General features: G+C 39.5%; 1 protein-coding gene across 1 annotated transcript in view; it reads right to left on the reverse strand.

Moving 5' to 3' along the window:
* The window catches only part of LOC120734386 (protocadherin Fat 3), a 70,160-nt gene that overhangs the window by 35,145 nt on the left and 9,971 nt on the right, over positions 1–25,044 (reverse strand). Inside the window, exons 5-23 of the mRNA XM_040033188.1 lie at positions 23,364–23,482; positions 21,107–21,305; positions 12,677–12,738; positions 11,344–11,658; positions 9,760–9,970; positions 9,019–9,090; positions 7,280–7,416; positions 6,468–6,743; positions 6,044–6,254; positions 5,698–5,909; positions 5,301–5,459; positions 4,631–4,752; positions 4,350–4,532; positions 4,140–4,254; positions 3,735–4,016; positions 3,049–3,399; positions 2,566–2,739; positions 1,933–2,463; positions 11–375 (exon numbers count right to left, since the gene is read on the reverse strand). Coding sequence (XP_039889122.1) covers positions 11–375; positions 1,933–2,463; positions 2,566–2,739; positions 3,049–3,399; positions 3,735–4,016; positions 4,140–4,254; positions 4,350–4,532; positions 4,631–4,752; positions 5,301–5,459; positions 5,698–5,909; positions 6,044–6,254; positions 6,468–6,743; positions 7,280–7,416; positions 9,019–9,090; positions 9,760–9,970; positions 11,344–11,658; positions 12,677–12,738; positions 21,107–21,305; positions 23,364–23,482 — 4,096 coding nt within the window. The remainder of the gene's footprint in view (positions 1–10; positions 376–1,932; positions 2,464–2,565; positions 2,740–3,048; positions 3,400–3,734; positions 4,017–4,139; positions 4,255–4,349; positions 4,533–4,630; positions 4,753–5,300; positions 5,460–5,697; positions 5,910–6,043; positions 6,255–6,467; positions 6,744–7,279; positions 7,417–9,018; positions 9,091–9,759; positions 9,971–11,343; positions 11,659–12,676; positions 12,739–21,106; positions 21,306–23,363; positions 23,483–25,044) is intronic.

Consider the following 25,044-nt stretch of genomic DNA (forward strand, 5'->3'; position numbering starts at 1 on the left):
TTTTCCTTACCTCAGCCTACTGGCATCACAGATGTCAGCATCTGATGCCTGAACACAAGTCACAAAGTGTCCTCTGGGAGCCAGCTCGCTGACAAAGGCCTCGTACAGCATTTGGCTGAAATTAGGTGGGTTGTCATTGGTGTCAGTTACAGTCACAGAGACAGTAACATCGCTGCTAAGGGCAGGGTCTCCGCTGTCCGTCGCCCTGACAATGAAGTTGTGGCGCTGGATGAGCTCATAGTCGAGCAGACGTGCCGTGTATATCAGCCCGCTGTTACTGTCGACGCTGAAGTAGTCGGTGCTGTTGTAGATGTCAGATAGGATCTGGTAACTCACCACGCCGTTCTTTTCTGTGTCCTGGTCTTGGGCAAACACCTACACGGAGAGTTACATTCAATTGTGTCCTGCCTCATGCATTATTCAAGATAAGGGCTGATTTGCTTACCCCACACATACTCTGTGGGTACAACACCACCACTGCAGCCAATTGAAAAAGTATATAACATTCCAGATTTTACTGAGAATAGGATAGAAAGACATGTAAAACCTTGTCAAAGCATTTGTTTAACATTCAGCGTGAACATTTTGCTGAGATACAACTACATTTACAAAAATAAAGTAATAAAATATAAAAATATTAAAAGTTGTGATATAATGTTAAAGAAGGAGGTGGAACAATCATATGGAAGCCAAACAGAAAATCTGATTAGTCGGCCATAGCGCTCCAAGTGTTTTTACTTCTGTCGGAGTCTGTGCAGCTCTTTTAAACAAATATAAAAGGTTTTGAAATTTGGTCCCCTGTTTTTTTATATCTGTGATTTGAGCAATGTAATGCCACAATTGGGTCAAAGTTGGAAGTGAGTTTGTGCAGTTAACTTTTAAAACATATGCATGATTTTCAAATATATGAAGGCCAGCTGTACCTATAACAAATAGGTATCGAGAAACTGATATTTTGATATTGAGAAACTACAAAAAACACAGCACATAACCACTAGAGGTCACTGAAATAAGCAAAAATATATTTTGGCATTTTGGTTTCTTAGACTTAAACAAATAATTATTTTGTCTTGTAAAACAATGAGAGGCCGCACTGTTTCACCAGGCTGCGCCAGTCAGATCACCTACTTGTTCATCAACGACCTGGGAAAACTCAGTTCACCAGGCTTATGTTAACACAGGTCACTTGTGTTAATTTAACTGATGTGGTTGCCATACTGATGCCGTACATTTATAGACCAAACATTTCTCCCCAATTTTCACTAAAGTTGAAAAAGCTGACCTTCATATCAAGGAGGACCACCAAGATTTTTAATTTATCAAAGTTATCTTTATATTTTGCCCATTATAGCCATTCAGAGCTAATAAACAGAAACTTAGGTCATCTCTTAGCGACTGTTTCATGTACTGATACCAAACCATTTGGCATCCCTTCTTGGATGTCCAGAAATTTGTTATTTGACTGCTGAGGCAGAGATGTGCTTTTGATCAGGTTAAATACGACCCACATGGTAAACAACACTGCAGTACCACAGAGCAAGAGCAAAGCATATTTTAAGGCTCAGGGATTATAAGCCCCTGTTCTTAAATCTGCTTCTTTTACACTTTAATGCTAGTAAAAAGGGACACGGGCCTACAGTATTTTGCTGACTGACTTAAAAAGATGTGAGAAAAATCCAAATTCAATCATATGATGTTCTCATCTTGTAAACAGAAATATGTTCCTGAATGAAAAAAGAGCACTATTGTATTAAAGGTCAAGCACTTCCACTGGGAAATTTCTAGGCAAATATCAAACCATCTTCCCATGAATAAATGAGCCATCCGCAATGCTGCTGAAGTGACTCTTAAGTGTAAACACTCATTCAGTTAGAGTACACACTGGACTAACTCAGCAAACACAGGCGTGCGCACACGCACACACACACACACCTGTAAGACGGGCGTTCCAATCATGGAGTTCTCAGAGAGCACAGCTGAGTATGAAGTGTTCAGGAACAGCGGTGGGTTATCGTTCACGTCCAGCATGACAATGTCCACATCAACCTCCGACTTAGCTCCGGTCAGTGTATCGGTAGCCTTCACCGTTAAACGGTAATACTGTGTGGTCTCATAGTCTAACGGGTAAATCACACGGATGATTCCTGTGTCAAAGCCAATGTCAAACTGGAGGGAAGGGTCTCCATCTGTGATGGTGAAGATGACGCTCTGGCCCTCGGGACTACTGGCATTGATACACAAGACGGAGGTGGAGACATCCAAATCCTCTTTGACGGTGACACCATAAAAAGGCTTGTCAAATACTGGCATAGCTTTATTTGCTACACTAACAGGAAGCTCCACCTCACTGGACAGAGGAGGGAAGCCACCGTCAGTCGCCACGAGGATCAGTTTGTACTCTGCGTTAGATAAATCTGCCTCGAAGGCTCTCTTTAAGGTCAGCTCTCCTGTCACAGGGTGCACCTGCATGGGATTTATAGACATTAATCAGTCCAACTCATGAATTTGCACAATTATAACATTTTACAGCCTCCCATATAAAATAAGGGAAGATGTTTTACTTACTTGAAAGTTTCTGTGCTGCTCCTTAAGGCTGTACGTCACTTGTCCATTCCGACCGTAGTCTTTGTCAGTAGCTGAGACCCTGAAAACACTTGATCCTGGCTGTGCTTCTACCTGCACTACAGCGTAGTAGGGAAGGTTCACAAACTGTGGAGAGTTGTCGTTTACATCCTCCACCTAGAAGATTTGATTTTAAGAAAAACATAATGGGGTCATTTTAAAGCTCAGGAGGGTTAATGCTGTTCAGCAACACAAAATCTGCACCGCAATCTCTTGACCACTGCACCACTGTCCTACCAAATTAGTCTATAACAAAAACACATTCAAGCAACAATGTAAAACGTATTTAAAGCATTCTAAACCAAAAGAATTGAAAACACAGGACTGCCCCAATACGCCCAAGTCTGCATTACTGTAAGTGTGAAGGATGGACAGAAAAAGCAACAACTAGAAGCATGCTTGCAGGCAGATGATTTCCATACCTACCTGTACTTGCACGATCACCCTAGCCACCCTCAATATTTCATCTTCCCTGCTGACCTCCACCACCAATTCATAACTGTCCTTCTCCTCTCTGTCAAAAGGCACGCCGGTAGTGAACACTGCTCCACAAGTGGGCCAAATGCTGAAGCGCCCAACGGGGTTCAGCAGAGTGTACTTGAGTGGCTCGTTGAGGCGGTGACCAACTGTGCTCACCACAGTCGCTAAGGTGATATTGGGTATGTTCTCTGGGATGGAGGCAAAGTAAACTGGGAAGGTGAAGAGAATTCCGCTGTCTATAGCTTCTCGGACAAGCACCGTGACCAGTGTCATGCTGGAAAAACGTCCATCCCAAACCTTAAAGAAAGAAGATAAATGAGTCAGAATTAGCTATAGCAGAGAATGTAATGCTGGAGTTTTTTTTCTTAGCTCAATTTGACTGCCCTTATTTTCTTAATAAAAACAGTAAAATAATTCTGGATGTAATCCTGGGTCAGAAAATCCTGAGTCATGCAGATGATGTATCCCGTAACAAGTCACCACATAATTTTGGGCTCTATGTGCACAACTCTGCACTGACCCAGGAATCTGACCTTCTGGAGGAAATCATTATTATGTTTACCCAGCTTAGTCCAGATAGCAGAATGATGAAAAGACTTTCAAATGGTATGTCATGTCCACTAAAGACCTACCTTCACATTGAAGCGATAACGGTCTTTATTGAGGCTCTGATTGATGACGGTCACAAGTCCAGTGTATGGCTCAACAGAAAAGAACTCCACATTGCTATCCACCAAAGAGTAAAGCAGCTGTGGTGTGATAGACTTGTCAGGGTTAAGTGTGGGGTCAGAGGTCATATCGGGGTCAAGAGCCTTAACCTTAAGAACCTCTACACCCATGTAGGTAGGCAACAAGAGGATTGTCTCGTAAGTGTCCTGGGAAAACTTAGGGGGCGAGTCATTGATGTTGATCACCTAAGACGTGGTACACAGGGAGTGAAAATAATGTTGAGAAATGACTACGATAACGCAGAACTCAAAGTGAGTCAAGAGTTGTTTATGAGACAATGAAAGCTGATTCATATGTTATTTGCTTACCTTTATAAGTACCTCTGCTGGGCTGCCAGCATCCCGTGGAGGCTGGCCACTATCTCTAACATGAACCCGAAAGACGAACTCGGAGAAGGTTTCATAGTCCAGACTGGCAATCGTTCTAAAAATCATTTAAACAAACCCATTATATATCAACTTATAAGGAAATTAATCAGATCAATAGTGATTCAACTTCTGCACAGCATTATCACCTACCGGATCGATCCAGTCCCAGAGTCCACGCTGAAGAACATCCGAGCAGTCTCACCTATGATCTCGAACACTAACAGGGCATTGTGGTTGCGATCCTTATCAGTTGCCTGGATGACCAAAGGGTTACCGTCCTCTGCCAGGACCACACTGTTGATTGGAGCAGCCTCGCTGACTACGCCGACATACCTGTTAGGAGAAAAAGGTAACGCTGATGTCAGTCAAATATTTCTTAGGTCGGTCAAGAAAATCACTTTTTAACACTCAACAACTGATACAACTAATACCTGATTTGTTGGAATACAGGTGGGCTGTCGTTCACATCTACTACTTGTATGATGACGGAGGTGCTGGCTTCCACTCCAGCCATGCTCAGGGCACGCACCACCAGAAAGTAAGATGTTGTTTGCTGGCAAAACAAAGAAATCCAGTTAAATTGTTTAAAAAACGAATTCAATTTAGATCCGATGTAAAGCCAGCTTTTATTTTTGCATAAAGAAGAACGTGACAGTGGCTTTAAAAATAATGCTATAAATCTTTGTAAATAGAAATTAAATCACATAAATATTTCATGTTACCATCCTTTCCCTTTCCAACAATACCTTGTCCTCAGGGTATATTCAAACAAGTGACTGAAATGACAGCTTGTTAGAAGCATCTTGGAGAACCTCTGCATATTTATGCACTCTCAGTTACTTTTTTCTCATCTAATCACAGTGAGTGATTAGATGTAATGCTGATTACGGCTCTGAGGGCCACACCATTTGTTCCAGGACTGCTTGTTTGCTGTTGCTTTTTTTGGCTGAATATAATTCTTTATGACTGACTATATATTTGGGTCAAAGGCACACCTACAAAATGCACTTGGGACAGAACGGAAGCCCCTCATACCCACTGTTTGACTGCTAAGCATCTATACATCTAATATATAACCAAAAAAGAAAAACATTAACGAACCTCAAAGTCCAGCGGTTTGCGTGTAGTGATTACACCGGTATGGTGGTTAATAAAGAAGCAGCGCTCCTCGTTGCCTCTGGTGATGTCATAAATGAGTGCTGAGCGGCTGAGGGCGCTAACAGTGATCACGTAAGTTCCAGTTTTGCTGTTCTCCATAATCTATAAAGCCAAAGAGCAGAAATATACAGGTAGATTTTCAGAACTTGAGTGAGTTGTATAGACCATTTCCTGAAAAATACTGTTCTTACCTCCTGTATATCTGTCTAGACATTTAACCTCTATACACACATACCGCCTTCAAGCTGTCTTTATTCCTCCTATCTCTCCCACCCTCTCCAGCCTTCTCCCTTCAGACAGTAATTTATCTCTAACTTTATTTATTTATTTATTTTTTTACCTCAGCCTGATACTCCTGAGAGAATTTCGGTTTGGAGAAGTCTGAGAGGATCAAGGAAATGCGAACTGAAGCGGTGGCCATTAATGGGGGAAATCCACTGTCTGTGACGCGCACACTGAGGGTGTAAAAGCCTAAAGAAGTGAGGTCCATTTCCTTGGCAATGAAGATAAGGCCTGTGGTATTATCAATGCCAAACACACCACCGGTGTTACCTGAAAGTAGCAGAAAGGTTACAGACACTATTAAAGGAGGATACAAAAAGAAATCACAGGTCACTACATTGTTTAAAACACAAGCACAGATACAAATCAAAATGAGAATAATCTTCTTGCACATTGGACCGTACCTGCTTCTATAGTATAGGTGAGCTGCCCATTAATCCCATTGTCTTTGTCTAGGGCCGTCACCTGCACTACAGACGTGCCTAGAGAAAAAGTCTCGTAGGCCGTAGCATCGTATACGGTGCTGGTGAAGTAGGGAATGTTATCATTGGAATCTTCCACTGCCACCAGGATACGAGCCAGGTCACGGTTAAATGGAAACTCCTGATCCTTGACCTACAGCAGCAAACGAGAGATGAATATGGATAGAGCTGTACGAGGTGATAAAAGAACAAAATCAGCAAAAATTAAGTGAGGCAGACACAGTTGCCAAAACGGACATAATTTATTGGATAGCACAGTGGCGCATAGAGACTCACAGTAACATCCAAGCTCACACACACACACACACACACACGAACAGATTGTCATCCATGCTTCCTTTCCCACCATAATAGTGAGGATGTGCTGTGTCCGGGCTTCATAGTCGAGCCTGTCTGCGGTGTAGACGACTCCTGTGCCAGGATTGACCCTAAACAGCCTCATACTGGCCGGGTCTACGCTGCCATAGATGGAGAAGCTCAAACGGGCACGCTCATCAATGTCCGATGCTCTGACCCGCAGCAGCTCCATGTCAACTGGTATGTCCTCAGATACGCTGACATCATAAGCTGGTAGAGAAAAAACTGGAGGGTTGTCGTTGCTGTCCTGTATTCGAATGAACACCTGAATGATGAAGAGATAGGAAAGGGGAAATCTGCATAGTCAGCGTAGTGGCAAACAGCGATAGGAGACTTGGAGTCGAATTAGCTTCGGTAACTGACAATCCTCAATCCAATTATAGAGTAAATGCAAGGCTCAGACACAACTGAACACTATTTGCATTAAGACAAGGCCCTATTAATGGCAGACTGGTAAGCCAGAGCGAGCGTTCTCCAAGAGGCATGACGTTCTTTTTGTATCTTGACCTTTATTTGTTTAGAGTAATCCCATTAATTCTCTGATATCAAGGATTTCCCTTACAAGATATACCCAGTAGGGGAGCCCCGACAGCAGGAGCACAGGGAATGTCAAAGCAGGGCAACAAAAGCACATTTCATAGTCAGTATGAGATAATTTCAGAAAAACCGAGCGCAAGCAGAGGAAGCGAAGCTGAGCGTAAACAGTTCCCCGTGAAAAGAGGGAACAATAATTTAATTTGATGTGGGTCTGGGGCGTATGAGAGGCAGCGCCAGTGCATAACAAATCAAAACTCTGTGTACCTGTGCTGTGGCAAAGTTGGTCCCATCTGTCACCTGTACCGTCATGTTGTACACAGACTGCACCTCCGCATCAAGGGGCTTGGCCACGACTAGAGTCCCCACCCCCAGTTGGAGGTCAAACTGCATGTCAAAGCTCCCTGGAATAAATGAACACACACACACCCATCCCCCGTACACACACTTAGTGTCAGCCTTTTAGTATTCGCACTGCATATAAGACTCAGGTGCTCTAAGTTATTACTGTGTAATTGTTTTGGCCAGGTGCCTTCGTCTGGAGCTGGAGGGACTGTGAAATAAAATGAACTGAAATGCAATGTGATGTAGCACCAAACCCACTTGGCAGCCTGAGAGCTGTTAACAGCCACGCAAACATCTGTCTTATCACTCCAAAACACAACCCATCTCAGAGATCAAAAACCTGCAGCAGGGTCTTTTCCACGGGCGGCGAGTGTACAGTTTAAAGGCTTAATGTTTGATTAAAGTGAGGGAGGGGAGTGATATGTGTTAGGTATTCGGTACCATCCTTCCTCTCATTCCAGCTTCTCTCCCGAGATATCTGGGAGCCTGAGCACCCCTCAGCATATGAATACTGATTGGGCATTTTTCACACAACCACTGATGCGTGTTGAGTGGGAGCAAAATACAGCCTCTCACATTGTTTATTTATTTTTTGTTCTAGTTTTCATGGCAGAGCAGTGGGTCAATTCAACACTACGAGGGATCAGTCTCACAGCATTGAGAAAAAAGAAAATTACAGCATGTAATCACTAGTTTCTTTTCCTGTCGGGGTGGAATGATGCCTCAGAGTTCTGTTATTAATCCAGGAAGAGCACGCCTGATAAGAAAGCCGTATAAGAATCAAACTCTTCTGTCTATCTATATCACAAAATCACATTCAGTGCCATAAAAATGATTAAGAACACAAATATTTCTCCAGTGTGATTCAAAAGAAATGCAGTGCAAAAAAGCAATTATATGCAAAACTCTCAAACTGTACATGGCCCCTAACAAATGTAAGCAAATAACCCATATTTTCAGATCTGGCTTTGGTCTCCACCCGAGGAATACAATCTGCCTCTTTAGTTGCTAAACGCTCCAGTGCAGTTTCAGCTCCACAGTTGTTTGCAGTGGCTGACCAATGATGCACAAAGCAGTGAGAGTGATCCGAAATACTAATGCTGCCGGGCTTGACAGTAAAGCACTGGGCTAGAGCTCTGTGAAGTTTTGTAAATCTAAGGAGCATCTGAAAATGTGGGTGCTAAATCTCTGAAGGGTCATTTATACTGTAAGAGCAATTCCTCTCACATTTCTTAGTACTTGTTTTAGTCACTGTAAGGTTTATCCATAACTGCTAAAAAACAGTGAGGTGCATTTGAATTCAGCCTTAAGTGGAAACATTAAAATAGCCTGTTGTTTTATAAAAATACTGTATGGAGGCCTTATGGAAGGGGGAGCAGTATCATTACAGGCTGCTTCTATCAGAAATGCAGCAACTTTCCAAAGTAGCTACAATGTAGCTGAACTAATAGCACAAACCTGTCTTGTGTGGGCAGAGATAATGATACCGCATAGTATTAGTGGAGCTGTGTGAGATTACTATTCCAAACTCAGATCGATCACTTCTACCTTTGGCTAAACAAGGTCATGGAACTGCGTGCTACATTTCCTTGATTTCCTTAATTTCTTCAAACCTGCAGCATTTGGGGGAAAAGGTGTGGCAAAATTAGCTTTGACCCGACCTGTGTCAAGCGAGCAGTTTCTTCCACATGCATTCTGAGGAATGTAGAACATTTCTCTGGCAGGGCGCCCGCCTTAAAGGTGAGAGAGAGGAAAGAAAAAAGAGAATATAAATATTCATGAAGTCTGGATATCCCTGTGATCAAAGGGTGGATGATTTATATACAGCACTGCAAAGTTGACCTCTTGACATTTTTACATATATATGTGTCACTAAGTGATACAAATTGACTTTTCATTAGAATACTTAAGCTAAGGGTGGTTGATAAGAGCTTACTTCTGGAAGTTTGAAATAAAATATCCCCAATGCTTTTATTTTTTAAAACTATCTGAAATATGAATAACCTTTTCTGTACGATTACTCATCTAACATTAACACTAAGAATGAACTGGGAAAAACATTTGCACATTGCATTTTCTCTGTCTATTAAAAAAAGAACAATTAAATATTAAACATATTTTCCTGTTTTAACAGCTCTATATTTTTATTTAATGTTAACTATCAAATAAAAATTAATATTCCTTAGTTGTTCTATTAAAAACCAGGGAGGAGATCTGTTTTTTTTTTTTACCAGAGTCAAGACAATAATGATGAAAACTAGAACAATTTATTACTAACTCACTATCAAGAAACACTTTGTAACTTTTCATTAGTGTAACCAGGACACTTTTATGAGAAAATTCAGAGTATGTACTGTCCTTTGGCTCTCTGTTAGTTCAGCATCTTATATTAATTTTCTTACCAATGATAGTGAACCAGACAGGTGTGCTGGACTGGCTGATAGCCACGACTCCCACTGGCTGGGCAACAGTAGCTGTCTCCGAAATTGAGAAATTGTAGTACCGCTGGGTGAACAGTAGGGACACTGGTGAGGGGGCAGGTTTACGAATCCACTCTACATGAAGTTTAACAGTAGACCATAATGGCGGATCGCCACCGTCCTCCGCTTTTATCTAAGAGAAGGAACAATATAGATAAATTAGTACGGTAACCCTGAGAGATCAAATGGACTGCAACTTATGAAACCACCAGCAAATAGACAAATGACAATTTCAGTTGCCTCAGGGTGCTGAATGAAAAACAACAGAAATATAAAAAAAAAACAAACAAACAAACAAAAAACAAATCATGAAACAAAACAAGCTGTGAGAGTGAGAGAAACCAAAACAAACGAAGGACTGCACTGAGACACACTCAAACAAAGCAGAGGGTTCATCGGTAATGTAAAGAAGAAAAAGCTGCATATCAATATGTGCATTAAAATCACATGATTCATATAATATTGTAGATACACGTTTGGTATTAGCCGTTTACTCTTTGCAGTAGTTCCGTCACATTATTGTGTCCCTCTAGAAACACTTTTATTTTGTTTCATGATTTTTGCTTAATTTTCTTTCCATTTCTGTTGTGTTTTGTCTGATTTTACAGTGTTTTTTTATTTTCTGTTTTTTGAGTTGCAATGCATTTGACCTTTCAGGGCCACCATACCAACACAAGCAAATGGAGGACTTACTACTACTTGCTAAGGTATTAGTATGCACGTATTCAGGCCAACCAAAAACTTTGAGTACATTAGAATTCTTTCCTCTCCACTTCATAGACCACGAAACCTACAATCATAATCTATACTGATCACCACTGCACTGACTGACTGCCCCTAGAGTGGATTAACTACATCTATAGCCTAGCAATAACATCCCATCCATACAAAAACTTTGATCCCAACAAATGCAGATTAATGAGATGAGCCTCACTACTCAGCTTGGTCTGCCTTTTTCACACCCAACACAAATACAATACTAGTTTGGCCAGTGCATAAATATGGATGCAAAAAATGCAATTTTTGTTTGTTTGTAATATTAGTCTGACCACAACTACCCTTTCATGCTAGATCAACTAAGATTTATCATGCCACCTAGTATCCATCGACACCACTCCACCCCACAACCCCTCCACTCTGCTGCTGAATTTATTGGCAATAGAATAATGTGTGTGCTCCAGTACCTGGGCTTTTGCCTGATGAAACATGGCAAAGTTACTGCGTTTGCTTCTGCCAACTTTCCCTGAAAGCAGAGCCTTAGGAGCTAACAAGCGCACACTGGCTGTGATTAGTTTGTAAGAAACGGAATTGAAAACGCAGCACTCAAGACATGGAAAAAAAGCAGCACTGTGCCTTAAAGTCTTATCTCAAGGAAGGCCGTTTCAGCAATTTAGACTGTTGTTACTGAGTGCTGGCTTTTGTCTGCCATATCTCCCCACAGATTTAAAATACAGGCTTTCCTTTTAAAAACGAGGATAGCTTTTATATTTGATATGAGAGACTCACAGTGAGGATGTCATAGCTGCCTGCTGTCACCATCTTCTTTGACGACACCATAGCAGTCCTGGGGTCGATACTGAACTTTTCGTCCTCGTTACCGCTAATGATGCTGTAGGTGATGTTGCTATTGGCGCCATAATCACGGTCGTAAGCGAAGACACGGTACACGGGTTCCCCGCGTTTGTTCCTGTCTCGCTCGGGCAAGCTGATGCGGTAGGTGACCTCTGGGAAGGTGGGCGGGTTGTCGTTCTCATCCTGGACGTGAACTATGACCCACACAGTAGATTGGCGTGTGGTCACCGGGCCATCTATTACTGTAATCTGGGAAAAACGTGAACACAAGCACACAAATGCATGGGATTTTACTAGGGAGCACATACATTTTATTGATATCGTAAATCTTGCTCATGCTGTGTGAGGGCAGGGCCACGTGGAGCTGAGCTCACGGGAAATCTCTTTGTATTATTGATCCCCTGGAGGCGGTGGCAGAGGGCTGATCACGGATCAATTGGATCAGATAGGGGTGAACACCATTGCTGCCAGCCTGACTCTTCACTAGGCTATTAATTACAGACAGCATAAGCAGTCAGGCTGAGCAGTGGGTGGCATGCATGGGTGGTATTCAGAACAATGTTTTAACAAAGACTTCTTTACTTGTTTCTTTCCAAGTTGGCCACAATAATATATTTTCTTTCTATTGATGGCAGTTTTCTCTCTACTGTTTCTTTCACTTTGTAGTGTGCTGCCATACATTTATTAAGTATGGGAGCTAAACAAGGCAGCATGAGTCTGGACAACTCAATTGGCAATTCGGGCATACAATAGAACACATAACAAAAGCGCACAGGTGCAATCGTGTGGGTCAACTGCAGGTCATTTCATTCCATTTTGTAGAAAGGCAAAGTGCTCGTAAATTCAATGGCATTTAATAAGTTGTAAGCGAAGTGTGGGGGAATAAAAGTTTGTTCATGTCCACAAAGTCAAGAATCTGTGATTATCAGGTTCATCTGTATGCAGAGCTGCAGGAGCAACAGAAATGGTAATCACCCAGCTATCTGTATGCCTAGTGTCTGCACTTATCAAATGCTGGGCAGACCAACTCCTCTCCTCCCTGTTCCCGTCCTGAGTGGAGAAGATAACCAATGATGAATGATTACATTTAGAAAATCCCAAACCTGGGGCCCAAAACTACAGCCATTCATCACAGTTTATGGAGCCTTGAGGGTCTGCCAGGGTTGTCCTCCACCCTGTCTTTGTTAATAGTAGGTTATGGCAAGTGGCAGGCCTGGATAAATAATATCAATATGAACCTATGAATACGGTTCAGCTTTTACTGTACCTCTAAAAAGTGTTCAGCTTGTTGTTCTCTGTCCAGTTTCCTCGCTGTTGTTGTGATCAGACCTAAAAATCATTTTTAAAAAAAGAAAAAGAAAAGCAAAGTTGTATATAACAAATAAAAACTGCTTTTATTGCTTGCACTATACATTTACTGTACATGACAATATGCACTGGCTTTATAGAAAAAAAATATATATCTGTCATTAGAGTCACTTTATTTATGCATGTGTAAGCCCGCATGCATGTAAGCATCACCAAAAAAAACTATATACTACAACCCCAACTGAGCCATTCACATTCAGCACAAACGGTACTGGATAACTGAGGGTCATTTAGTTGGCTTTCAAGCCACCAGGACATAATAGCTTTGATCGATCAGCTTCATTCAGATGATGGTTGGATGGTGTGACAAACTGTATCAGGCTTCACTGGAAATCAGACACAATGGCAACTTCATATTCTCTTGATGCTATTTTTTTTCCTATCATTTGATTTAACTATTAACGTTCTTTCATTATACAACTAAAAAGCCCCCCCCCCCCACACACATATATGCAAATACAGCCATGTTTTCACTTAGTTCATAGTAGCTGAGGATTTTTCATAGTATGCTATATTGATTAGCTTTCAATTCCTGGAAACCTTTCCCAATGCTAATCCAAAACGCTGCCTGCCTAAATGATTTACAATGAGGCCACATGCTTTTTGTCCCTAATAGGAAGGTAAGCCCCAGCAAAGTAACTGAATTTGCTTAATAACTGCCAGATTCAGTCAGTAAAAACTTTGGAAATAAAACAAAAAGCTCCTCAGACATTACTCGTACAAACAAGGAAACTAAGGAAGAAACATAAGCATTGATCTATAAGCAGATTCGGGACATTAAGATACCGTAAGTCAACATTTGTCTTAGCCTGGAGCTATTTTACCCCAAGATGCACAAACAAATGCAAAAGGGAAAAAGTCACTGATGATTCTTGTTTCAGTAAAAAAAAACATTTCTCTTCATTGTACTGCAGTATCCTTTTTTTCACTCACAGCAGGTGCTTATAATTAAAGAGTAACAGCATGTCTGTGCAACTAATGACATCCATATACACAGCGCACACACACAATAACTAAAAAGTATATATTACAGAAATCCCTCTGCGTGCACTTTTATGTGAAGTTATTAGAGCAAGTGTGCTTGACTGGTGACTGGTGGTGCTTGAGTGTTTTTGTTTCGGTGTAATGAAGCGTTGCAGAGGGGTAGGATTAGTCTGGGTGCCTAAAATGCTGTGCAGTAAACGCTCAATGGGTAGACTAAAATCCTGGTGTGCGCACACATACACACCACACACTCTCACACACACACACACATTCACACATTCCCAAGCTTGCACATATCACAGTGTCACCTTGAGCTTGTTATGCAGGCTAACTTCAATTAAGCAAATTAGGAGTAAATCTAGAGCAGCGGTCATGAGCTCTGGGAGACAGACTGGAAGGAGGAGGAGGGGCTTGTTCAGCAGAACACGGCGCGAATAACAACTCTGATAAAAATCAATGATCTACAGCTTGCAGCACATCTGCAGTCATACTACACTCAGTTTTAATTGGACAAAGAAGCAATAATTTGAAAATTCACCACCCATACTTTCACATGCACACACAAAAAGTGATGGTCCAGTGGTCTGTCTTAAATCATTATACAAACTTCAGTTCACCGCTTTCTTCTTACCCGCATAACACCTCATTTATTTTCTAATTCGAGCTACACTAAAAAAAACAAATTTTTAATTTCAAGTTTGAAGTATTCATACTGGAACATCTTCCTTTTTTTTAAAATCCCTTTAAGATGTAGAAATCAAAATCAAACGATTCATTAGAAAGATTGTAATTTTCCCAAAGATAGTTTGATCCAATGACAAATTATGACTTTTTGTTTTTACATATTACACAAAAGTGACAGGTTTTGCTTTATGTTATAAAATAAAAATCAACAAGGTTAACGTGATGGATACAACAGCAATACATTATTTAAGTGGCATTGGTTCCCTCTATTGTTTGATATTGGAACATAATGTGGAAAACATGCTTTTTTTTACACGTCCCTTTTTATTTAAAATTTTCTATAATGTGTTTACATTTTGTTGCCAACCTTCTTGTCACGTGTCTGCTAATCAGGAAGAATTCAATGGGGAGAATTCATAAGTAGAATATTTACAGTGGGGGAAATAATTATTTGGTCCTCTGATAAATTTTTAAGTTGGTTCACTCACAAAGAAATGAACAACTTTTATGGTTCGTTTCATTTTAATAGAGAAAGACAAAAAACTAAAAATACTGAAGAAAAACCTTCAAATTCTAAAGTGATTTGAATGTCATTAAGTGAAATATGTATTTGTGAACTGGATACGGTGGACTGGCATGTCTATTACACATTTGTCCGTGATACTGCGTTGCTCAAGAGGGATTTTGGCTCATTCCTCTTTACAGACACTTTCTACAGACAATCCTATAGCTGACACTTGGCAACTCCAAGATTTCAGTTCCCTCCACAGATTTTCTATAGAATTGAGGTCTGGAGAGTTGCTAGGCAAGACCTTAATGTACTTCCCGTTTAGCTACTCCTTTGTTACTTTGGTGGCCTGTTTTGAGTCAGTGTCATGTTGGAAGACCCATCCACAACCCATGTTCATCAGTGTGCTGGCTCAGGGAAGGTTCTCATCCGTGATTTTATGCTACGTGGCCCTGTCAATTGGCCCCTCAATGCAGAGAAGTTGTTCCATACCAGAAAAACAGTCCCAATGCATAATGTTTCCACCTCCATAAATGACTGAGGGGGTCTGTGTTTTTTGGGTCAGACTCAGCATTTCACATGATGTCAAAAAGGTTGATTCTGGTTTCTTCTGACCACAGCACTTTCTACCAAGCCTTCTCTGAATCATTTAAATGTCCACTGACAAACTGAGTTGGGCCTGTATCTGCCTTCATGAGCAGTGGAACCTTGTGGGCAATCCAAAATTACATACTGTGTTATGAGGGGTGTATTTCCCACTTAAAGAACATTAATAAGATTTAGGCTAGATTTAGGCTGATCCACAAACTTCCTCATGATCGTCCTCACACCATAGGGCAAGACATACATATGGTCATTTTCAGGCTATATATATACACATATATACACATACACACACACACACACACACACACACACACACACATACATATATATATATATATATATATATATATATATATATATATATATATATATATATATATATATATATATGTATATATGTGTGTGTGTGTGTGTGTGTGTGTGTGTGTGTGTGTGTGTGTGTGTACCCAAGTGTCTGGCATAACAAAACCAATTCAATCAAACAGAAGGTTGTTTAAAAAAAAGGTCACACAGCCACCATGGCACTCTGCAAACATGCGTGATTTTACGAGAAGCACTCCATCTAACACCCTGTGTCAACACTTATCTATTCTGTTTTCCTCCCCAAAGGAGGTAGGCTTCACTCACTCAGCCAGAGACAAACTGACAGCACTGTAAGCTGTCACAGCACATTTACACACTTTGCACTCATTCAAAGTTTGGCTTCAATACATTTTGGGAATTGTTGTGCTACCTCAAACCCATCAAAATGACACTTCCAGAGTAAACCTGAAAAATATATTACTTTGAAGCACCCCAAACCTAGTTTTGAAAAACAATCTAAAACTTCAAGAAGTTTTTCAGCAGTTCAGGTTCATAGTTTTTGCTGCCACTTGCATCCTGAAAGCAAATCAATCAGCTAGATTTTGTTTATCCAATGAAATCACTCTGGTACATGGAAAGTTTCTGACTGTGCAAACAGTGAGGATTGATTTAAACTGAATGCATCTCCCCATTCATGCATGTCTTATTACCAAACTAACACGGTGGCACTGTCACTCACAAAACAATAGAAATTATGGTAATGATGCATTCAAATTCAAACCTTGTGACTGTTTTCCTAAAGCTGCAGAGTCAAGTTTATCCACAAAAGAAAACATATTTTTTGTGTTATTTAATGGGCTTTGGCAAGCTGGTGGAACCCAGTGTGTCTTTTGTAGTTCATTTATCACACTGGAAACAATACTGTCATCAATGAGTTTCTATGTATAAAATTAATGAGTAACAGATAACAGAATACTGTGGGTCTTTAGACAGAGACAGAAAACTGGGCTCAGATGGCTAGAAACTCTCCCCTGTGACATGCACACTGGCACAAAAGAAATACAGCTTACACACACACACACACACACACAGAAACGCACAATCATACACACAAAGGCAAATTATTTTTATACAGCTGTATGTTGCAGTTGTGGCGTCATCTCTATTGACTCACTGCAACAGACCCAACAAAGCTGTAACCAATTAATCCATTGATTAAATGACCACACAGAGTCTCTTTTCTCTCTGACACATACACACATTATTTGTAGATACAGCTCTTGCATGTGTATTGTAATCTGCTGAAAAGTAAATTAACTGAGTATAATTTTGAACCTGCACTGACAGCATTAACATCAGTGGTACTTTAAAACATTCACAATGACTCACTCTGACTCACTGTTACAGGTACACAACATTTTGCAGTCAAACAGTTAAGCTTCCCGAGTGAGGGAACTGACGCAGAAGTATCTCAGTTGAATTCTTGAAATATTAAGGGGCGGTGCCTCAGTGCTTCCTTTATTACCTCCTTTAGTGTAGTATACACGTGGCTATCCTTTATGAAAGGAAAGAAGATAATTACATCACATACCCGTCCGACTGTTCGTGAAAAAGATCAATGAAACTGACAAAGTGATGCAGATCATTTAAATGTTATTTATAGATGCATTTTCCATTTCCATTAACTGTTTTGAATTTTCATCAGCAGCTGAACTATGAACATTGCACTGCTGTAATAGTGTGTAGCATGCAATGCTGCTTCTTATGCTTCTTGCATGAAAAACACAGATTTCTATGAGCTTTTGTGATCTATAATAATTGATCAAGGTGTGTCTAAGGTTTTCTGTTGTTTCGGGGTGGGGTTAAGCTAAATGATGGAATTCTACTTTGGTTCTAAAAATCCTAAACAGAGAGTCATGCATAATTACACACACACAATTAAAAAACTAAAATTATATATATATATATATATATATATATATATATATATATATATATATATATATATAATATTGCACTGCTTGTTTTCTTTTGTATGCAAATGAGGTTAGCAAAGAGGTTAAGTAAGATGCATATTTTGTAATCGATCTTCTGAACATTGTATTCAATATGGCATGTCTTATGTGTCTAGTGTACGTGACATTTTCCACCAACATCAAAGGAAAATTGATTATGAAAAGGAGGGAAATTCTTTTGACTATTCGACCATACCTATGTTTGAGAATGCCTGTGTTGGATACAGTTTACATAGTAATAAGTTTTTGAGGATCAGCGTCTCGCTAATAGGATCAATATTAGTCCCCTCACCCTGTTTCAGCCCCCTCCATTTCCCTACATAATGTCAATATTATAGCCATAATGCATAGAGGAATATTCAGAGGATTAGAGGACGCCACATGGAAATTCCCCTAACATTTACAAACAAGGTGAACATGCAGCAGCATATTATTAGTGAAATCTTTCTATTATAATCTTGATCACTGAGATCCTGCTGCATTACCTATAGGCTCCTGGTTTTAGAACACTTTACTGACATTTCTTTGAATCTGAAAAGTTGTCCTTGTAACAGCTGAAATTTTCCTTTTGTTGTTTATTAGAACACTCACTACTTAATCTAGGGCAGAGATTGCAAAGACTTCACATTTTTTCCTACTAGATTTGAATAAAACATTTTACCTCTTCAATAATTCTTTAATATAAGCGTCAAGCAATGCTTGTACTGAGAATGCATGGGGACAAACTTGACAGCCAAAACTGAAATACATCAAACTTACCATTTATGTATTTATTTTTCTTTGATTATATTTGTATTCTTCAGAGACATTTGAGTGATTCTTCTAATTTTCAAATGTGTCCATTATATTAGTATAAATTGATCATTCATTTAAAAATAGATTGTCTGAATATTTACTATAGAGCATTTTTATACAGAAGCTCTGTGAAAAGTAAAGGGAGAGTTTGACAAGGATCTGCGAGCTGATATTCAGTTGTCAGGCTTCTTTTAAGAAATTCTTAAAAATGCATATGAAATTCAAATGTGTAAATGTTTAAATAAGATTTTTTGCATATACAGACACACGTGTGTAAAAAGAAGTGCACAAAAAAGTTAAAAGGTTGCAATACAAATCTGAAAAAATGCAGAAAACTAAAGTTCCCGCATATTGCAACTTAGTCTATTTACAGATCTTCTACCAGATATGTGAAGAAATATATACAGCCTTCTGTGGCCTCAGGGGAGCTGTGATAAATTTGATAAATCGCCTGATAAATTTAAGGCAGTGACAGTTGGGACTCCAGACTAAGCCTGAAAATGACCAAATCTTTGATTACTAGACCATTGTGGCCCACTTCTCATTTTACTTGAGTCTCGAGGGGTTTGCCAGTTGCTGGTTCCAAAAGTCATGCATCCATTTTTCATAAAAACCTCAAGTCAAGGTTTGCTACAAATAACAGGTTTTGTCTTTATTCGTATTACTACTTTAAGCACAAAGAAATGTTTAGTCACCGGAATGGTCACTTTTAGTCACAACTGCAGCGCTGTCTTGTTTAAACTCTAAAATATTTTGTCCTTTTCTTTGAAAGGACAAAATTAAACATTGACCTAACAAATATTTCATGTGCATTTTAGGAGCTATATGAAAATGTTAATTACATTCTTTGTTGATCAAATCATGCATTAAATGAACTTTGCATCGTGTATACCATTGTGCACACTCACAAAGTCAGATTAGTTTATAGAGTTTGGCTAATAGCATTGATAGCTGCAGTAGCCTTGCTTTTTTTTTTTCAATGCTAGCACCCAAATCCAGACGCAGAATATGGTACACCTAGCTTTTGTAATGTAATTATACTCCAGTTTATCCTGACAAAGCCTAACATACGGCAACTTTTTTTTCTTGTTGTATTAAAGTATTGCAGAACAGCACATTTAAAACAACTGTCGTCTGTTTACAACTTTCTTTCACAAAGTAAGTTAGAGAGATGGAGGCTCAACCATCAGCCCTGCTGACTGCAATTGTAGAATTAAAATTGTACACTTAATTAACTAGTATTTCTGGCACTGACTGGCAAGGATAGCAACATTTAAACCTTGAGTCAACCAGTTGCACACATCCCCAGTCAAAATTTTTGGTTCTATGCTTATTTTTCCTGCTAGCCAAAACTAATAACCTATTTCACATCATAAAGAACTGTAGATTAATCTTGCTAACTAAGCTTGCTATTCATGGGTATCATTAGCTGATTCTCAACCTTTCCTTCACAAAAAAAAACCCCCCACAAAAAACGATGGCCTCAATACTTCTTGGGTCCAATACAGCAGCCAACAATCTAATGTTTGACAGCATGGTGGGGGTACGTCTGTCTTCTATAAACAGTCTATGACTCAAGGCTATATAAGCGCCATTACCAAAACAAGATTGTTTTTTCTTGTTTCTATTTTGATTCTCTCTCAAAGCATCCATCACAACTCTGACATTATTTATAAGAGTTCAATGCCAAATTAGTGGCGCACCTTAAAAATGCACTCATCCCAATCCAATTAAACTGCATAAAAATGAAATATCTACTGACTGATACATAAATCAGCATGTTTTAACACGCAATTAGAATTTATCCCTGCACACAAACAGATATATTATAATATAACAGTATATTGGCATAGAAGTAAAATTATTCAATTAATCGCAGACAATATGCTTTCACAAAATATTTTATACACATTCACTGACTTTAATTTCTCATGCATTTCTAAGCAAATTTAATAAACAACAACAGGCTATCTGGGCATAATTTCATAAGCCCAGTATGTTTAAAACCCTCCACTGATCCAATATCTAATAGAGAGCTTATGGTGAACCTCTGTCGGGGTTGGTATTATCTCAATAAATCCTATTTCCAAATTGAAAGTAATACTCCTCAAACATTTAGCCAGCATCAGGTTTTTTTTTTAACTCTACACCTTTTCAGCTTAACATTTAAATACATATCATCAAAAGCAATCAAATATAACTGCTGTGAATAGAACATGTGAATAGCTCAGAGGAGTATCAGGTAGAAGAAGCTGTTACGCGAGATACAGTTCATTTCTTTGTTCTCTGTCATACAGCTCGTATCTGTGTAATATCTGTTGTTCTGTTTAATCCCAGCTTGTTAATGAAATGCCTGAAGCGCATTTATGAGAGGCCATTCTTTCTTTCATCATTCCTTTCCACTCCACTAGTACCACATCACACACTACCTCACCTGTTTTTGGATTAATAGAGAAGAAATTCTGCGGGTTGCCGGCAGTAATACGATAACTCAGACGACTGGGTATAGCAGTGAGATCGGGGTCTTGCGCCTGAATACGAATGACTGACACATCCTTTGGAGAGTTTTCCATGATAGTCGGGTGGTAGATAGGATCTGAGGTGAGGGGAGCATTATCATTGACATCTTCTACCTGAGCAGAGACAAAGAAGAAAAGAAGACATGAAACAACAAAGCAAAAAGAGGAGAAAAAGAGGAGAAAAAGGCGATAAATATTCATCATTTGAGTTGGATCTTGGAATGGCAACAACTACATGGATAGTAGCCCTCTGAATTTGCACGCACTGTAATATTGCTCTGTTGTGATTTTAGTATCTTTGTTAATCAGTCTGGGTCTGGGTTGATATGTTATCAGTCACAAAATGGAAATATATTTGCCAGAAAATGTCAAAGATGTCACACTCCAAATTAATTTCCCTTCTAACAGCATAGATCTAGAATATTTATGGCAAGCAGTGGGTTGATTGAGCATTTGCTGGAAGGCACAGAGAGCCAAGACAGTTCAGCCGGTGAACAGAAGCACCTGTGCCTGATTAATCTCCCCATTTTTCCATGTGATGAATAGGCCGGGAGTAAAGCACCCACTGACATAACCACACGTGGATATCCTGAAGCCAGAAAAGGCTGCTTGTCTTTTTTTTCCCTTTTATACACAGCTGAACTCTTCCCCAAAGGGGGAGCAGTGATGTAGCAACTATGTGTGTATTTGAGTGTTTAGACGGTGGAAAAACTTAAGGGCAAATAAATTAGAAAAAACTTGAAGCAGAGAATTCCCGTACAGTGTATCTCTTGCTTACAGACTGAGTGCTGAGTACAGAAATCAAGAGAGTAACACACTCGTTTGGCATCATACTGTTTGGATGTAATGCTTTACAAGAATTTTATAGTATAAACATCAAAATTACCCTGGAGGGTAACGTTGACTGGCTGTAAACTTTTATCAGTGACTGCCATTGAAAAATAAGCTACTTTTACAGTTAAAAAAGCTGAAAAGTTTATAACCTGACATAATTTTAATGTAGTTAACGAGAAGTTACGCATAAAAAGTGCATAACTGTACCCTGTATAACTAAATATGATTTTTCCATGTACAATAAATACACAGATAAACTTGAAATGACCTAAAACTGGTATACTTTCAATTAAAATGCGATTGGATATGCTGGAAGTGAAATTAAGGGAGTAACACATTGGCAAACCATATTTTGAATATAAAACAATCTTACCCTGTAGACTTCTTGTCTACAGAAGCTCAGTGATGGCTAAGACTGCTGTACCAGTCATCTAATGGCACTTGGCATACAAAGATCACTTGAACTTTGTTTTTTTGTTTTGTATCTACACTCACTGGCCCTTTGTACATCTATTCAGCTGCTCATTAATGAAAATATCCAATCAGCCATGGCATAAACATGGCAGCAATTCAATGCATTAAGGCATGTAGACAAGGTCAAAATGATATGCTGACAGGAAGGCAACAGTAACTCAAATAACCACTCCGTACAGCAAAGAAGGATACAAGAACATCTCTGAATGCATAACAGGTTGAATGCCGAAGCAGATGGACTACAGCAGCAGAAGACCACACTGGGGCCCTTCCAGCCATGTAAGAAACAGAAACTGAGGCTACAGTCCGTATGGCCTCACCAGGGTCAGAATTTGGCTTAAAAAACATGAAAGCATACGCCCCTGCTTTGTATCAACAGCTTAGACTGCTGGTGTCACGGTTTGGAGATATTTCCTTTGTATATCTTGGGCCACAAACAGAGCATAGTTTAATCACCACATAGTTTAACCACCACTGCCTTTCTGAGTATTGATGATGACTGATGATGATCCCTTTATGATCACAGTGATCACATCTTCTGCCATGTCACAAAGTTCAAATCATCTCATACTGGTTTCTTGGGACATGGCATGAGTTTACTGTACTCAAATGCCCTGCACAGTCACCAGCTCTCAGTCCAATAGAGCATTGTTGATTCTGTCTCCAAGAAATAAGGCAGTTCTGACGACAAAAAGACATCCAAACTGCTACCAGCAGCATGTACCAGGTGTATTTAGTAATGGTGACATCCATTTAAGGCTTAAAATTACAAGGGAAAATTATCTGCTTGTTATGTTCAATGCTATAAAAGTCTGTGGGTAAATGTATTTAACAGAATGATTCAATAGGCAGTGGATTCTATACCTGGATGAAGACTTCAACAGAAGCTGACAGAGGTGGAACCCCCCTGTCCATGGCACAGACAGTCAGCCAGTAGGAGTCTTTGGTCTCACAGTCCAGGATACCAGAAGTGTAAATCACCCCTGTTGAAGCAGAGAGAAAGATTAATGCAGTTTTTACCTGGCTTTGAATACTTATCTATTAAGGGTGTGTGTGAATGTGTGTGTGTGTGTGAGAGAGAGAGAGAGAGAGAGAGAGAGAGAGAGAGAGAGAGAGAGAGAGAGAGAGAGAGAGAGAGAGAGTGCCAGAAAAAGAGAGAGAGAGAGAGAAACTGGCTGTTATCTGTAAAATACATTACAATCCTTAAAAGATCTCTTAGGAATGTCTTTGAATACTAAGTTTCCAGAGGCAAGCACACAAATTTAGACTAAAACTTTGTGTCCTGGCTTCAGTGACATTCACAGGCATTAGTGGTGCCACTGTAGTCACCTTCAATGTTTCAGCTTCTCTACGGCTAATCACAACTGACCAAACTGCTCCCACTGCTATTTGCTTAGTGCTAAATGCACCCTGAGCTGCCCTACACCAATAAAGACACACACATATATATGCACACACAAAGACACCCAGACATTCACATATATTGACTGGCGTGTGCTTAGTGGCCTTAAGGAAAATGAGTAGCTGACAGTTTTGGTGACCTCTTCGGGGACAAAGAGAATATTTACAATGGTTGACACATGGACACAACTTTTAAAAAAAAGAAAATCTGTCATCCAGGACTTTTCACAAAACCATTTAAAAAAAGACACGTGCACACACGGTCTACAGTTTTAGGGTTCATTTGTTTCTTTTCTATCTGCTCCCAAGAGTATGACATTGTAGAAACACAACGGCATGTGTTACATTAGTGTGACATTGTATACATTGCAGAAATCCAAAAAAAGAACACTAACACTCGCAGTATCATTTCTATCAGTAAAAAATAAAGACAAGTCAGACAGAAACACGCAGGCTGAAAAAACGTTTCAGCTCAGGAACACAAACTCTCACCAGATCTGCAAGCTCCTGTTAAATAAAGGCTCCTTTGAGACATAGAGAGCCTGCACAGCATGAGCATGCACAGCATTTGTGCTTAGGTTTACATACATTTAAACCCAACAAGCTGTCACACAAGCTGAACTTGGGCAGGTGAGCAAGCTCAAATTTAATTTGTGTTTTTTAATGTTTTTATTTCATGGTTATGATCTTCTTCATTATATAAGAATGGCTGCACAGGAGTATTGGCAGTTGGATGGTCTAGCCTATTGTGATGCTAAATTCCTAATCATTAAAAAATTCTATAACCACAACCATTTACAGTACATTGCAAAAATCCAGATTTTTTTTCCTATTTCTAAAGGACATAACATTCAGATACTGTTGATGCCTTGTAGATGTTTCTTTTGTCCTCCACTTGTCCATTTTTATAAGGAAACACTGAACACCATACTGAAATATGCCAAGTTTTCAGCTAAAAGCTATTTAGTAATTACATTGTTGGTGCAGAAAACACTATTTCATGGCTGTGAAAATGTGTAACTGTTGGCATTTTTATGTAGATTAAACTAAAGAAATGGGAACAAATGATGTATTTTTGCATCATTATTTAAAAAGTTCCTAAAGATACAATTTAAACTTGGTTCCTTAGTAAGTTGTCTAATGT

Source organism: Simochromis diagramma, unplaced genomic scaffold (genome assembly GCF_900408965.1).
Source record: "Simochromis diagramma unplaced genomic scaffold, fSimDia1.1 OVJJ01000216.1, whole genome shotgun sequence".
Taxonomy (NCBI): Eukaryota; Metazoa; Chordata; class Actinopteri; order Cichliformes; family Cichlidae; genus Simochromis; species Simochromis diagramma.